Source organism: Cyprinus carpio, chromosome B21 (genome assembly GCF_018340385.1).
Source record: "Cyprinus carpio isolate SPL01 chromosome B21, ASM1834038v1, whole genome shotgun sequence".
NCBI classification, from domain to species: Eukaryota; Metazoa; Chordata; class Actinopteri; order Cypriniformes; family Cyprinidae; genus Cyprinus; species Cyprinus carpio.
Window position 1 is genome coordinate 6,648,755 of NC_056617.1, and position 16,769 is coordinate 6,665,523.

Below are 16,769 nucleotides of genomic sequence, written 5' to 3' on the forward strand. Positions count from 1 at the left end.
AGGGAAGACAAGGAGCTCAGTCTTTGCCAGGTTGAGCTGTAGGTGATGTTCTATCATCCATGTCGAGATGTTGGCCACCAGGCTGCCTGAGATCTGTATAGCTACCGTTGGATCATCTGGTTGAAATGAAAGATAGAGCTTTGTGTCATCAGCATAGCAATGGTAGGAGAACCCATGTGCCTGCATGATGGGTCCCAGTGATGTAGTGTATATGGAGAAGAGGAGGGGTCCAAGAATTGATCCCTGAGGAATCCCAGTGTTCAGCTGATGTGCTTTGGATACCTCCCCACCCCAGGCCACCATCAAAGACCTACCAGTGAAATATGATTCAAACCAGCGAACTGGAATCCCTGTGATGCCTATTGATGAGAAGGTGGACAAGAGAATCTGATGATTCACAGTGTCAAAAGTGACAGATCCAGCAGAATAAGAACTGATGATTTGGAAACAGCTTTTGCAATCCGCAAGGCTTCAGTGACTGACAGTAGCAAAGTCTCAGTTGAATGGCCACTCCTGAAACCTGATTGGTTAGCATCCAGTTGGTTGTTCTGTTAAAGAAATAATGTAAAAACAACTCGATCAAGTGTTTTTGCTATGGATGGAAGGAAAGAGACAAGTCTGTAGCTATCTTTAAGTGAAGTATTTAATGTAAGTTTTTTGAGTAGTGGGGTTACCCGAGCCTGCTTGAATGCAGTGGGGAAGGTGCCTGTGAGGAGAGATGTGTTGATGATGTGTGTGAGTTTAGTTTGCCTTTTATGCAACATTATGTCTTTACACTGACTTTTAAACAGGCACAAAGCAGCCTTAACATTTACATTGCAAAGATGGCATAGAAGAACTTATGAAGTGGCATTTAGGCAGCTTTAGGCCTGTGTAAATTAGGCACTAGATTCATAAAAAATTCACAACACACATAGCCCCTGATATTTACGATCTCAATAACAAGTTTCTGAACAATTTGAATAAGAAAAAAATTACTTGCACGTCAGTCGTACAGTGCCATGACTTCGAAATGTCACCTGACATCACCATGGAAATAGGAATGTAATGTAATAGGAATGTAAAAGCTGATTTTTTTATTTTTGAAATTTGATTTTCTAATCTATAAAATAAATAATTTCAAATGGCAACAAATTAAGCGTGCCACACTTTGCAGTTACTGCGCTGTGCATAACAGGTAATTCACAGGATATGAATGTGATTTTAAACCCATCTCTACTTTCCTCATTCTTTTAAAAATAATCACTGTGTCTACTAAAACACTCATTAAAATTTAAGCTAATGAATTCAAAGTTAAAAAGCTACTTGTCTTGAAAATAAAAGCAGGCTTTGTGAATTCAGCATATTGCTAGTGGGAAAGAATTCTTGTCTTCATTTTGAATCTTTATTGAAACTGAAGTATGTTAACCAATCCACCCTCTTCTATCAACTGCTGTCAAACATGAACAAAGAAAGTACTGTACTCTGTGTTTGATTTTTTTTATACAATGTATGTATTGAGTTTTAAAATACAGGTCAAACTGAGGTGATGGCATGTCAGATAAATTACTCGAATATGTTGGGTTTTTCAAAGGTGATGGCATGTCAGATAAATTACTCGAATATGTTGGGTTTTTCAAAGGAAAAGTCTGAATATATATATAACTTGCAGTGAAAATTGTAAAAAATATGTACAAATATAGAAATATTTAGTGGATGTATTTTATTTATCAATATAATTATATTACTGTCTTGATTAATTCCAAAAAAATTTTGTGGGGGGAACTGCTTCCTTGTAGCACTTAACATAAAGCCTCAATTTCCTTTACTCAGAAATTTTCCACTAAAACCAGTTTATCCGCATCTAATGATAAATTATCTCCAGAGATCACTCATTTTAACACATCCACCCACATCTGTCTGTATTTCTGTTTTGTTTAAGAAAGTAACTTAGTTTCAAAGATGCCAGAACTTGTTGAGCGAAGGGTTAATTTCCACGGTTGGCTTACTGTCAATAGATTGTATCTTGTCAAATGCATCATTTCTGAAGTCATAAATATGGACCAAATGGCATTTGAAATCAAAAGGAAAGTACAAAAGTAAATCTTAATCAACAATCTTAAAATACTACTGTAATATGAACAATTCCATTAAATAATTAATTGGACATTCTTTGACCAATAACTTTACAAAGAATTTATGCTTAACTGTGAAAATGGATTGCTGAGGAAAAACTTAATTGATTGGCAACCCTTATATTATATACCCTTACTGATTTTGTGATATATAAGTAACACTCCCATTCCTGATTACTCATTGTTGTTAGTATTGCACTCTTTGTTGAATCTCAGTGGCCTGTGCAGGAATGTAGGCAATGCTGTATTGAAACAGGCCGACATTGTTCTTTGTTTTGCCTGAGTTACATTTGAACTTAAAAAAAATCAAACTATAACACGATAGTGAACAAACTGATTTTCTGTGAACCAAAAGAGTCACACCCAGATTTATTTCTGTTTCCCAATATAATAAATCTCAGTTATGGGATGGATTAATATTTGGTTGCTTGGCAACGGGGAATTTGAAAACCTAGCCTTACTTATTTGTCTAGTTCATACATAAATATCTGAAGAGGAATAGGCAGAGTTATAAGATAATTAATCATTCTATCATTCTCTCAGAAGAATAAGGCTTGTCAACTTCTGTACATAAATCAACAACCATGTAAAGGAAAGCAAAGAAAAAAACCCTGCCAAGTTAACACCACCAGAAAAGAAAACTATGAGCTGGAACATTGTCAGGTTGATGTCACCTACAACAACAATTCCTCTTTCAAATCAAGCGTTGTTGAAATATTTTAAAGACAATATGTGAAAGACATTTTTGGGGGAATGTCAAAATTCACATAGCTGAGTGACAGCTGATTTTATTAGCTGGTGGGACATAATATTCTCAAGTTTCGGTAACATTCCTTGACAACTGCAAAAACCTCATGCTACACTGACAAAGAGAAAATATTTTCACATCATGACAACTGGGACAGTTTTTTTTTTTTTGTAACAAATGATAAAGGATATTGGCAGGGTATACATTATGTGATCAAGTAGGCATAACAAATGTTTGCAAAATAATAACTAGAACAAATCTATATGACTGTCTTGCTCCACAGAACTATTACAATTTTTGGATGAATTGTTCCTTTCGTTATAATCTGGTTTTCTCAAACTAAGTTCAATGCACTTTTTTTTGAATGCATTACAGAAATGGTTTACGTAGGTGAAAACTATTTTAATTAACAATATTTTATAATCTCTCTAACCTACTTCGGCTCATAATCTACTGAATTGTTATACTTTATTCTCATGTTCTTCATCAGTTCATCTGCTTTTAAAAGCTATTAGGGGAAAATCCAGTTTGATAAGGTTTTTTATGTCAGTGAACACAACACTGTCCTTCAAGCATATCAGTTCCTCATACCCCCCAAAAAGTGGTCATGCACATGCAAATATGCATGTAAATCTGTGCAATTATGCATGTTTACTTTTAGGTAATTATCTTCTTTATCATATCAGAAGATCATCAGAATGACCTTGTTGAACCTTATTCATTTTTCACTTTCTCGCAGTCACTGTATACCAATATAAGCGTCTCGCGTACAAAGAAAGTCTCGGCTTACTAAGTAAAAAATAAAGTGGTTATGAAAAAAGTAAATAAATCTAGTTTAGGCTTTCGCCTTCCCAGCAATAACAGCAGATTTCACAATAGAAACAGTAAATAAATCAAGACTAACTGGTCTCAGAACCTGTCGCCAACACAACAGATTTTAAAACAACAAGGCTGGATTCCTTGTAAAGTTCAAGGTCACGTGTAAAAATTGTGCAATTATATCTTCAATATCTTCAAACTGCCACTTATTTGAATCCGTCATAGACTTCTCTCATTTGTGTTTCTTTGGCTCTGCCAGCTATATAAACCAGTTCAGTGTTAGAAAGTGTTTGTACTAGAGTGCAAACTATGAAAACAGTAAAACTGCCTTTCTATGGAGGTAAACTTTATAATTCAAACATCTCCAATGGCTTCTCGATATTAAGCAAATACAGAAGACAATATATAATGTGTACTAATGAAACAGAAGGTCATAATATCCTGCACTCATTTTAGTATGGGCCACTAAATTATCTTCCAAGATACCCATATTTGTTAATGTTTCTCTTTTGTACAAGAATGTAACTTGGTTTTGACTGTTTAAAAGTAAATCTCTAGGGGTGTAAATTTTATTTGATTCCTTCTAACGCAACAGCAATAATCTTAAAATATGACCTTTATATGATTTCATTATTTTTAATTCCATTAAATAATCAATTAAGATGGACAGTTTGATTGCAAAATGTACTGCTATGGAACGACTGGTAATGCTTATATTGTATAACTCTATTGATTTCATGTTATATAAGTAACACTCCCATTCCTGATCACAATATTTCAAGTGGCCTATTTGCTCAGGAATGTATTTTTCAAATCAAATTGTGAACTGTGAACTGATTTTTTGTGAATCAAGAGACCATCTATTTCTTATTAAATATAATACATCTGAATTATAGGATGGATGCTAAGTTAGCTAACTTAAGTTAGCTTTTTTAATTTGTGTAATACAGTTCATATAAAAAAAAATACAAGCAGATTTTCAAGGCAACTATTCATTCTGTCATTCCAAGTATAACCACAACTATGAAGGAAAGAAGCAAAGGGGAAAAAGCAACAGAAATACATACACACCCAAGTACACACCCTCAGAATCTGAAAAAATATATTTAATCCAACACAACTTTTATTATGTTATTATGGGAACAGTACTGGTCTGGGATCCCATCTCTGTTTTAGAATTAGGCTTGTATGTACTGGACTGGCATCTTTAAGAGTAAGTTCATCTATGACTGCAGCAAACACACACAGCATATCAGAGACAGTGTTATTTGCATACCACACATTTCCATAAAAGTGAATTTTGGTTTTTGGTCCCTACAATAAGGAAATCTGTGGTATGGAGGTATTCCTACAATAAGGAAAGACAGTGGTATGATTTATTTTTATTTTTTGTTCCGTGTGGACATACCAGTGGTTGCATGATGGTGTTAAAGTTTTTAGGTAAATTGTAGTTCAAACCATTCTGTATTAGAGCTGTCAAATAAACCTTGAAAAATAACACATCAGATATAGAGACAGACAGATAGATTTTTAAGCATTTATGATACTGTGCATTCTGGAAACAAGTGATCTTGTGCATTTGAGGAGCTCTGGTACTCACTCATGTCATAGAAATGTTGCCAGAAGGCTTCCATCCAGTTATTTGTGTCTTCAGATGTGTGTGTGACAATTGTGTATGTGGTCTCATCGCCACTCTGGTTTGTTATGGTGATACTGTGAGTATGTAGAGCTGGATCTCTCTCTGTGGCACGCACACGGGTGTCCTAAAGCAAGTATGCAAACAACTGGTTTTAAGACCAAGTGTAAACAACAATTACAATTGCACAACAATTCATAGTTTGTAGCACATGGGATTAATGTAATATAAAACTTCCAAAAAGCAAGTATGCTGTAACACTGGATTTAAAACCACATGCAACATATCCTCTTACTGGAAAAAAACTCACATTACACAAATATTATCAAAGACAACTTGGCCCTCTGTTGACTACAAGATGCAACTACAGCTGTTCTATAAGACAATGCTCCTCACCTTATTAATGGGAATAGTGAACAGTGGTGTCTCTAAAGAATCTGAATCGTCCTGCTGCTGATAACATTTTAAATCTGACCCACTCAGAACACCGTAGACGTCTCTCCAGTCCTCAGGATTGCTCTCTGACGGGTAAAAAAAAATATGTGGAAGATGACTGAATAGGTATTTGGGAAACGTCGATCATTTTATTTTTAATTTCAGTAATTCATCATATTCACAAACCCGAATTCTGAGTTTCCCACACATAACTACTTGAGTCATACAAAGAGGTTGGGCCACGAGGCGACAACACATGTTACCATAGAGCGGCAACCAGAACGAAGAGCCCTCTAAAATACAGATGAGAACAAAGTGGAAATGAATCAGAAACAAACATGCTATCATGTGCATAGAAATATGGTGGCTTTTGAGGTAACATATTTTTAAAAATCCAAAAAATGTTGTTTATTCCCATTTTCATTTTCTCAGACCTTTGGACTCAATATGTAAACACAAACTGCATGCAATAGGCTCTGTTTAAAAAAATTCAGAAAAAGTCCTGAATAAAGAGTTTTCTTACCTGTGTCTGATATTGTCAGGTCATGTGTTCGGAAAGAGTTCTGTGCGTGGCACAGGGTCAGAGATGCGTGGGCCAGGAGGTGATATTTAGGGCCCCTAAGGAAAAGAGGTGATATTGAGGGCCTCTGTGAGCACATTTACATTGTACAAAAAAGTTTTGATGATACTGCTTATAGAACTTTACATTAATGCTTTTTTTTTTTTTTGAGTTGAAGTACAAAAAAAATTAAATAATAAAAAAATGGCAAGAATGAAAACTTACAATGGAGAAAAAATGCTCAGGTCATATTTCATCGCAAAATTCTAATATTTTACAAGAAAATACTATATTTTTAAAAAAAATTATGATGGTTAAGCACATCCGTCCACCTAAATTCTTACTGGATTTAGATGTTTGTTTGTAATTTATTTAATGGTCAGTAATGATTCTGTAATGTACTGTAATAGTGAAAACTATGCTCTCTCAATAGATGTTTTGTGAATAACAAATAACAAATCGACAAAGAATACAGGCAGTAAAATTAATGAAACTATAATGATGTATAATTGCTTTACAATTTAAAATAATTAAATAATAATAATGAAAAGATAAATTATTATAAATGGTGCTTTATTCTCATGAACATAATGACACAGCATACAATTCTTAAAGATAAATAATGGGGGAAAAAATCCCCTTGAAATATGAAACATGTTTTTAACTATGAAAAATGACCCAGACTTCATGAGATTCACCCTAAAAATATGTAATTTGTTTCGCCATCCATCTCTTTAATTTTCTCTGATGTGCTTTTCTGGCCCTTTTCTCAGACGGACCGAATGTTAAGAAAACAAACAGTCAAGGTGTGTCTGTCTGTACTGACAGTCACTATGGATGCATTTGTTCCTGTTTGTGAACTAGTTTCGGCAAACATAGCCGAAGTGTGAGACCATTTCAACATTTCAACATGACACTCTCCTAGTGTCATGTATCTGTTTGTACACCTCTTTGGTATGTGAAAAAGTATTATTTTATGTAATGACATATGTACTGCCCCCTCACCGTACTGATAGAGCAGGCAGTAGAACCGGTGATTCTCCTCCAGGTGATCCAGTTCCGCTGCTGTGGGAACTGCAGGAAGCTGCTGTCTCTAATGTTGCCATGAACTTCTTACTGGAGGCACTTCCCAGCCGGCTCAGCCTCCGAGTGGAGAAGCCCATGCTGAATTCCTCCTCCATACAGGAGCTGTAGAGCTCCACCCGCAGGTCAAAGCCTGGCGGTACGTCAGTGCTATGAAAACAGGATTTATAGAAAGTGGGCTTAAAAAAGAGCTTTATTATTTTACATTAGTTGCAGAGATTTTACAAATAAAATATTTTAAATGTATACACTACTGTTAAAAAGTATGTTTTTTTAATGTTTCTAAAAAAGGTCTCTCATGCTCATCAAGGCTGCCTTTATTTGATCAAAAAACTATATTGTGTGTGTACACTGTGTGTGTATATATATATATATATATATATATATATATATATATATATATATATATATATACACACACAGTCGCGCTACGCTGCCGGAAGGAACACAGAGTCGAGAGTAATCGAGAGAGTCTTTATTAATCCAACACAGGGGGTAAAGCCAACATGGAACACAGGAGGAAGACACGTATGTAACCGGTAGACCCGACAAACACAGACTGAACAGACATGGGTTTTAAAGACAGGCTAACAAGGGACTAAGGAGACACACCTGGGAACTAATCAATTAAGGAGGGACAGAAACTGGGTCACACAGAACATGGGGAATGGAACACATGCAGGGAAAACACAACATGAGTCCAGGGGTGTGACACACACTACCAGTCAAAAGTTTTTGAACAGTAAGTTGTTTTGTTTTTTAAACATTAAATGCTCTTTTGCTCACCAAGCCTTGCATTTATTTTATTAAAAATACAGAAAATCAGTAATATTGTGAAATATTTTTACTATTTAAAATAACTGCTTTCTATTTGAATATATTTTAAAATGTAATTTATTCCTGTGATCTAAGCTACATTTTCAGCATCATTACTCCAGCCTTCAGTGTCACATGATCCTTCAGAAATCATTCTAATATGCTGATTTGCTGTTCGAGAAACATTTTTTATTATTATTTAGCAAGGATGCTTTAAATTGATCAAAAGTCATTTATAATTATGTCATTTAGTCAATTATTTATAATTATAATTGACTAATTAATAAGGACATTTATAACGTTACAAAAGATTTCTATTTCAGATAAATGCTGTTCTTCTCAACTTTCTATTCATTAAAGAAACCTAAAAAAAATCCAACTCTGCTGTTTTCAACATAATAATAATAAATGTTTTTGAGCAGCAAAAAAAAAAGAATATCAGAATGATTTCTGAAGGATGATGTGACTGGAGTAACGATGCAAAAAAATTCAGCTTTGAAATCAAATAAAAAAATAGTAAGAGTCTTTTATGTCACTTTTGTCCATTTTAATGCATTTTTGCTTAATAAAGGTATTGTACCTTCATGACCCCAAACCTTTGAATGATAATGTATATTTTACAAAATATTTAAAACAAAATTTAAGTAATCAACCACTATAACTAATGAATATGACACGATGAGATTTGACTAAAATCAAATCTCATCAAATCAAAATTTATTGACTAAATTTTAAATTGTCAATTTTAAAAAGTCTAATTTGCAGGGGTTAAAGCAAAAAAAATCTAAATCCTGAGCCTGAACCTTTTTCCGGGGGCGTGGCAGATTTTTTCTCATGAATACAGGTGCATCTCATTAAATTAGAATGTCATGGAAAAGTTCATTTATTTCAGTAATTCAACTCAAATTGTGAAACCTGTGTATTAAATAAATTCAGTGCACACAGACTGAAGTAGTTTAAGTCTTTGGTTCTTTTAATTGTGATGATTTTAGCTCACATTTAACAAAAACCCACCAATTCACCATCTCAACGAATTAGAATATGGTGACATGCCACTCAGCTAATCAACTCAAAACAGCTGCAGAGGTTTCCTGAGCCTTCAAAATGGTCTCTCAGTTTGGTTCACTAGGCTACACAATCATGGGGAAGACTGCTGATCTGACAGTTGTCCACAAGACAATCACTGACACCCTTCACAAGGAGAATAAGCCACAAACATTCATTGCCAAAGAAGCTGGCTGTTCACAGAGTGCTGTATCCAAGCATGTTAACAGAAAGTTGAGTGGAAGGAAAAAGTGTGGAAGAAAAAGATGTGCAACCAATTGAGAGAACCGCAGCCTTATGAGGATTGTCAAGAAAAATCGATTCAAGAATTTGAGTGAACTTCACAAGTTCACAAGAGCCACCACACACAGACGTGTCAAGGAATTTGGCTACAGTTGTCGTATTCCTCTTGTTAAGCCACTCCTGCTGGTCATCTGCTGGTGTTGGTCCATTGTGTTTTTGGAAAACCAAAGTCACTGCACCTGTTTACCAAGAAATTTTGGAGCACTTCATGCTTCCTTCTGCTGACCAGCTTTTTGAAGACGCTGATTTCATTTTCCAGCAGGATCTGGCACCTGCCCACACTGCCAAAAGCACCAAAAGTTGGTTAAATGACCATGGTGTACAGTATGTGTGCTTGACTGGCCAGCAAACTCACCAGACCTGAAACCCAGAGAGAATCTATGGGGTATTGTCAAAAGGAAAATGAGAAACAAGAGAACAAAAAATGCAGATGAGCTGAAGGCCACTGTCAAAGAAACCTGGGCTTCCATACCACCTGAGCAGTGCCACAAACTGATCACCTCCATGCCACACCGAACTGAGCCAGTAATTAAAGCAAAAGGAGCCCCTACCAAGTATTGAGTACATGTACAGTAAATGAACATACTTTCCAGAAGGCCAACAGTACACTAAAAATTTATTTTTTATTGGTCTTATGTATTAAGTATTCTTATTTGTTGTGATAGTGAATTGGTGGGGTTTTTTTTTTAAATGTGAGCCAGAATCATCACAATTAAAAGAACCAAAGACTACAACTACTTCAGTCTGTGTGCACTGAATTTATTTAATACACAAGTTTCACAATTTGAGTTGAATTACTGAAATAAATGAACTTTACCACGACATTCTAATTTATTGAGATGCAGCTGTATATGGTTGACCTAAAAAAATGAAAGTTGTATCATACACTTAGAAAATAATGAGCTATATCACCCCTTATCGACATTAGGGGTATGACAATAAGCTTAGCTCACGAGTAGCTCACGAGTTTCAAAAGAAATTTTCAATGACAAAATATTTGTCTTTTAATTACAAAACGTAAAACAATGCAGTTGTATTTAGAAATATTTTAACTAATCTAGGGCTGTAACTAATCATTATTTTGGTAATCAAGTAATTTACTGATTATTTTGACAACTGAGTAATCTGATATCTTTTAGTAACAAACAGACCTAAGTAAAAACCAGGCTTAAGTATGAATATTTATATATAAACTAACGATGAAACAATAATAAATGGCTCAAATAAAATATCAAAACCAAGAAATTACATAACTGTATTGAACAACACTGTTATAATACATAATGTAATATGCCTATACATAATATGAACATAACCAACTTAAGTACATTATGTATTATAACAAATACCTGCAGAGGGCACCAACGGCCTGGTGACATTTAACTTTACAGCGTGATTAAACAATGTTTAAATCCATTTAATTTTAATATTTGGCCACATGCAGAAACCTTTTTTTTTTTTTTTCGCAGCCAAATGCTGCACGCTGGAGATCCGGCACGGTGCCGGACAACTTTAAGCCCTGAATTTGTAATAAAGACGATTTTGGAGAGGACCATTTGCATTTTGTCCATGAATATCAGAGGGATAAAAGAAAGTAAATGAAGAATATCTTACAATATCACTGGTTCATCGAAACAGATGTCTGTGAGTGTCCTGTCCACTATTACGAGATCCGTATCGTGAATCTCTGTCCCCAGCTGCAGCAAACAGAACACAGCACACTGGTGCAGCTCTGAACAGAGAAAAGAGGGACAGAAAAGGAGAAAATCAATGAAAATCTGACTGATTTTGTGGTCATACAGATTAGTCAAACTCACCTCCTTTGTTTTTAAAATACTCTGAATCTTTCCACATGAGAGGAATGCGAATATCTGAGGATAAAAACAGTAACAAATCAAAACAAATAAATGAGATACAGTATAGTGATATAGTAAGTTGTTGCATTAGTCTCTGTGAGTGTAACCTCACCTGAAATGGCTACTTTTCCAGCACAAGGTAATCGCTCATCAGCAGACGCACCATCAGATGATCTAAAAACATTCAATCAATTGATCAGGGGTTTTTGTTCCAGACACAGTGAGTAAGCTGCCTACAAAGGCAACATTTAAGTGCACTTACAACAAAACAACTTTAAGAGTTAGGCCTAATTGTGAGATGTAAACTCGGAATTCAGAGAAAAAGAGTCAGAATTTAAAAAAAATGTAATCCCATGGTGGAAATGAGCTTCAGTAATAATACCATAAAATATGGAAATCATTGGTGAGTTGAGAAAGTTTGTTTTAATGAGACACCAAGTTGCTTTTTACAGAACTCTATGCTATCTTTTCAGTCCACTTCATTATACATCTATACCCCAACCCAGTGACTCGATGATCTACCTCCGTCCTGCTCTCAGCATGGCCTGGGCTTCCTTCATGCGCTGCAGCTGGGTCATGAGGGCCAGTATGCGGCTGTTGGATGTGAGGAGAGTCTTGGAAGCTTCCAGAGCCTGGTCTCTCTGAGAACACGCAGCTAAAAGCTTACAGGCCCCTTCTCTAATCCTCACCTCTCTCTCGATCAGTCTCTGAACCTCACAGTCCTGCAGAGAGATGAAGAAAGAGCAGTCATATCCTCAGACGATACACCCAGAACCATTCACCGACCATCCAATATATATTAAAACAAAATATATTTTATATATATATATATATATAAAAACACACAAAAGACCTACTTAAGAAAGCTACTTATGACCTACTTAAAGGGATAGTTCACCCAAAAATAAAAAATGTATATTTATCTGCTTAGCCCCAGGGCATTCAAGATGTACAGTAGGTGACTTTGTTTCTTCAGTAGAACAAAAATGAAGATTTTTAACTCAAACCGTTGCAGTCTGTGAGTCATATAATGGAAGTGAATGGGAATCACGGATTTGAGAGTCAAAAAAACATACACAAACAAAACCAAATTTAAACCCTGCGGCTCGTGACTATACATTAATGTGTAAAGATACAAAACAATCTGTCTGTACAAGAAACTGAACAGCATTTATATTGTTTTTTACCGATGTTTCACTGCAATGTCCGAATAGTCCTGAGCGCGTTCTCAACAGCCAGCGCGTGATGGGTCTTCTTCTTCTTCTTGCTTTATGGCGGATCGCAGACTTATAAGTTATAATTTACTATCACCTATCTCTCAAATGGACCATTGACACTCCTTATTTTGATTATAGATAGAGTGTCAATGGTCAGTTTGAGAGATGGTAATGCACTTATAAATCTGTGATCTGCCATAAAGCAAGAAGAAGATGAAGCGTCACGCGCCAGCTGACGAAGAAGACGTGAACGCGCTCAGGACAGTTTGGACATTGCAGTGAATCAAGAGGTAAAAAACTATATAAATACTGCTCAATTTCTTGCACAGACTGATCGTTTAATGTCTTTACACATCAATGTATCGTCATGAGCCGCAGGATTTCATTTGGTTTTGTTTGTGTATATTTTTTTGACTCTCAAAGCCATGATTTCCATTCACTTCCATTATATGACTGACAGACTGCAACGGTTTGAGTTAAAAAATCTTTGTTTGTGTTCTTCTGAAGAAACAAAGTCACCTACCTCTTGGATGCCCTAGGGTTAAGCAGATAAACATCAAATTTTATTTTTTGGGTGAACTATCCCTTTAAGAACTCTCTTTATCTCCAGAAAATCACTTCCCTGACCTACACACATACTAGCAACGCTTTCAGTGGGTTAGAGTTTGTTCATGACTCACATCTTATGACTTTGTCAAAAGCGTACAGGATAAGCCCTGGCCTGAACCTCAAAAGCATGTCTTTTGTTCCATGTAAGAAAAAGGTTTAGCTCCGGCACGTGCTACATCATTCAGGATATTTTTTTTGTAAGTATGTTAAGCCGTTTGTATATATTAACATGAGACGTGCTGTTACATAGGGTTAATTTTGTCACATGCTCAGCTGGCTTGAATTAACTCGCTTATGGAATTGAGCAAAAATGTGCATTTCAATAAATTGACAATTTGACTGTCTATAGCAGTGTTGTATCATTAACAAAAATGATATTCTTTTGAGATTCATCCCAATATGCCACAAAATTTGCATTCATACAAACCACAGACTCATGTCTGGTCTCACACAACCAAACACCATGCAAAAGCAGAGGAGAGCTTTGATAACATTTAGCCAGCAAGAGAAACAAAGTCGAACACAAAGAGCTAAACAGCACTACAACAAAACCCTCTGTTTGTTTTCTATTTCTGAATTCATTCGCCATTTATTGTCAGCATGTATCCAGTCAGTAAAATATCTCTGTAATCTGTTTACATCCTCTCAACTGTGACGTTAACAACCACAGTTATGTAAGAGGGAGTAATCTAAGTGTAATTTTGAAGATTAACACAAATAAGTGCACACTGATGTTAATAAATAAGCAATCTAAGGGTTTAGCCATCAGATACGAATGGAATACTTATAAAAATCAAATGAATGAAAGGAATTTACCAATGTATTTCTCGATTTACACTGTCCTCAAGCTGCAATTAAATATATCAAAGAATCAATCTAACCAAAAGAACAGATAATGTGGACAGTTTAAAAGCTGATTCAGACTGTAGACTGATAATGTTTGTGCTTTGGGTTCATAAGTAGTTCATACAATTGTGTATTTTGATTTGGGAACAATGAATCGTTTATGTTTAATTTCTTAACTGTCTTTCCCTACAGTGTAATTTATGATGCATTTGACAGAACATCGGCGTATTGTGCAACTAAAGAAAGAGTTCATCAATACTGAAAACAAAAGAAAATTCTGAGATTTGACTAAATAAAACAATTTCTTCTTTTTACTGCAGGCTTTTGAAGGCTTGAAAGATATTGCATAAGTTAATAATTGACTGCTTTTATGATGCTTTTTGTCATTTTAGAGCAGCGCAGTACTTCACATTCATTATATTAACAAAAGAGCCCACAATATTTTGAAATTTTCCTTTTGTGCTCCACAGAATAAAGAAAGGTTACATACAGGTTTAGAGTGACATGAGAGCTAGTAAATGAATGGTGAACTATCCCTATAAATGTTCAGTTAAACAAAAGCTCTCTCTAAAGATTGATCTCGGCACACTTCCAGAGAATAGGACGCAGACATTCGCTCTTAAACTATTATAGTAGGTTAAAGCGTGATGGCGCTTGCTCAATGCCTTTTTCCTCTGATGACAGCAAGCATTGTGTATTGAGTTGAAATTCCCTCAGGGTCATGTCTATGTCTGAGAACGATTTCAAACAGGCTTTTGTCTGTTTCTAACATTAAGATGGCAAATTGGCTAATTTTTATAACTCTAAAAAACTGTCTTTGCCATTGTCTAGTCATAAAAGATGTTCGATGTAATGTTAAGAACATAACCCAAAGCAAAGTTTTATTGCTCTGTGTGCTCAGTTATTATGGATCATTTGTATACAAATTACTTTGGAGAAATAAAAACATACAAATAAGAGAATTTGCTACAGGATGAGTGTGCTTTTTTTTAACTGAAACTCAACTGTATGCTTTGCAAAAGGAAGTTTACTGAATGTAGAATAATGTCTGTTAATACATTATTTATTTCAAACAAATTGATGTAATGCAGTCAGATCACAACAGAGGTGAGTTCATGCAATCAATGATTACATAATACGACAATAAATCTAAACTCAAGAACACTATTCAGCAGACACTGGACTCAGATCTTATCAATGAGATGGAGATCTAATGGAAACTTTGGCCATGCATGTTCACGTTATACGCCTACTGTACGAAAACAGTCTCATTTATGTAATTTGTCTTCTTTTAAAGCAATTTACGAGTTCACATATATACAAACCATAACTAAGAAATAACTCAATTCTGTATCCTAGGACATGAATGAGCCACAGTGAGCAATAGAATGTATATGTTTCAGTATAGTCTTGTTGAGGTGGGATTGTGATGGATGTGCGCCTGCGCAGGTGTGGTGCTGCGGCTGCTCACCTGTGCGGAATCCTCCAGCACGCTCAGGCGGAACCTTCCTCTCTTCACCTCCATCTCCATCGCGGATCCACGGGCCACAGTGGCTCTGGAAGTCTGGTTTCTGCAGAACATGATTGCTGTAGGTTGAAAATCCCAACTCAAGCGACCAACCGAAGCGGATAACTACTGCATCAAAATAAACATAAACCCCGTCCTAAATGCTTAAATATATATCTTAAAAGCGCCATTAGTATAAAATCCTACTGGACATGTTGCAACAACTATGGATATATAGGGTGTGTTTCCCCCTGTTCGTGGTATGGGTGGCGCTTCAAGTTTTGAACACTCGCTGAAACAGCGACACCATTATTGTGATTTAGTTAACATAACTTTGGTAGGCTCAGTAGGCTGTTAAATGTTTTCCCATTGCACAAAAGGTTTGATTCCATCAGGGCGCGTATATTGGTTTAAAAAACGAATCCTCCCTTCAGACGTATCCAAATTTCAGAACATTTTTCAAGTCACTGGAAACATCTGCAACCTAAACCGTATAATCTTTTGATTCTAATCATTTTGAGTATTAATAGCTGAACTCTACAAATCAAACTTCGCACCACTAATCTCAATAAAAGCATTTTTAAAAATCCTCACGCTGTAAATACAGATGAACGTGATTGGTTTATTCTGATCTGCGCTGACAAAAGTAACAGGCATCACATGTTCATGAATGACGTAAACGAGCAGCGGCTTAACAGCAGGTTACTTGCAAAACTTTTCACTTGAAAAACATTGAGAAACTTTCATGGACATTGTCTTTAAACTACAAAGTTACAAATCTAAATACAAAACAATTATTTAGACTACTAAAAAGTAGGTCCGGTTGATAAACAACGCCCATTTTGTTACATTTAAAGGGACAGTTCACCTAAAAATGAAAATAGTGTCATTAATCAAGCACCCTCATGGTGTTCCAAACCTGTTAGATCATCGTTAGTCATCGAAACACAAATAAATGTATTTTTGATGAAATCGGAGAGCTTTCTGACCCTGCATAGACAGAAACGCAACTACCCCGTTCAATGCCCAGAAAGGTAAAGACATAGTTAAAATAGTCCATGTGTGTAAATAATCCATCAGTGTGCATTCCTCTGCTTGTAAACATAAGGGTGAGTAATTAATGACAGAATTTTCAATTTGGGTGAACTATCCCTTTAATTGCTATCCTATGTAACAT

General features: G+C 35.6%; 1 protein-coding gene across 4 annotated transcripts in view; it reads right to left on the reverse strand.

Moving 5' to 3' along the window:
* The window catches only part of rtknb (rhotekin b), a 28,371-nt gene extending 12,224 nt beyond the window's left edge, over window positions 1–16,147 (reverse strand). For 3 of the 4 annotated variants that reach the window (XR_006157656.1, XM_042748177.1, XM_042748178.1), the window contains exons 1-10: window positions 15,557–16,146; window positions 11,936–12,135; window positions 11,526–11,587; window positions 11,375–11,428; window positions 11,172–11,289; window positions 7,317–7,544; window positions 6,276–6,370; window positions 5,940–6,045; window positions 5,714–5,843; window positions 5,282–5,444 (exon numbers count right to left, since the gene is read on the reverse strand). Coding sequence is in view for 3 of the 4 variants with exons in the window: in XM_042748177.1 (XP_042604111.1) it covers window positions 5,282–5,444; window positions 5,714–5,843; window positions 5,940–6,045; window positions 6,276–6,370; window positions 7,317–7,544; window positions 11,172–11,289; window positions 11,375–11,428; window positions 11,526–11,587; window positions 11,936–12,135; window positions 15,557–15,667 (1,267 nt within the window). In the remaining variant the exon portion in view is untranslated. Of the gene's footprint in view, window positions 1–5,281; window positions 5,445–5,713; window positions 5,844–5,938; window positions 6,046–6,275; window positions 6,371–7,316; window positions 7,545–11,171; window positions 11,290–11,374; window positions 11,429–11,525; window positions 11,588–11,935; window positions 12,136–15,556 lie in introns of all 4 variants that reach the window. The other variant, XM_042748176.1, reaches the window with a different exon arrangement.
* Window positions 16,148–16,769: the final 622 nt, after the last annotated feature.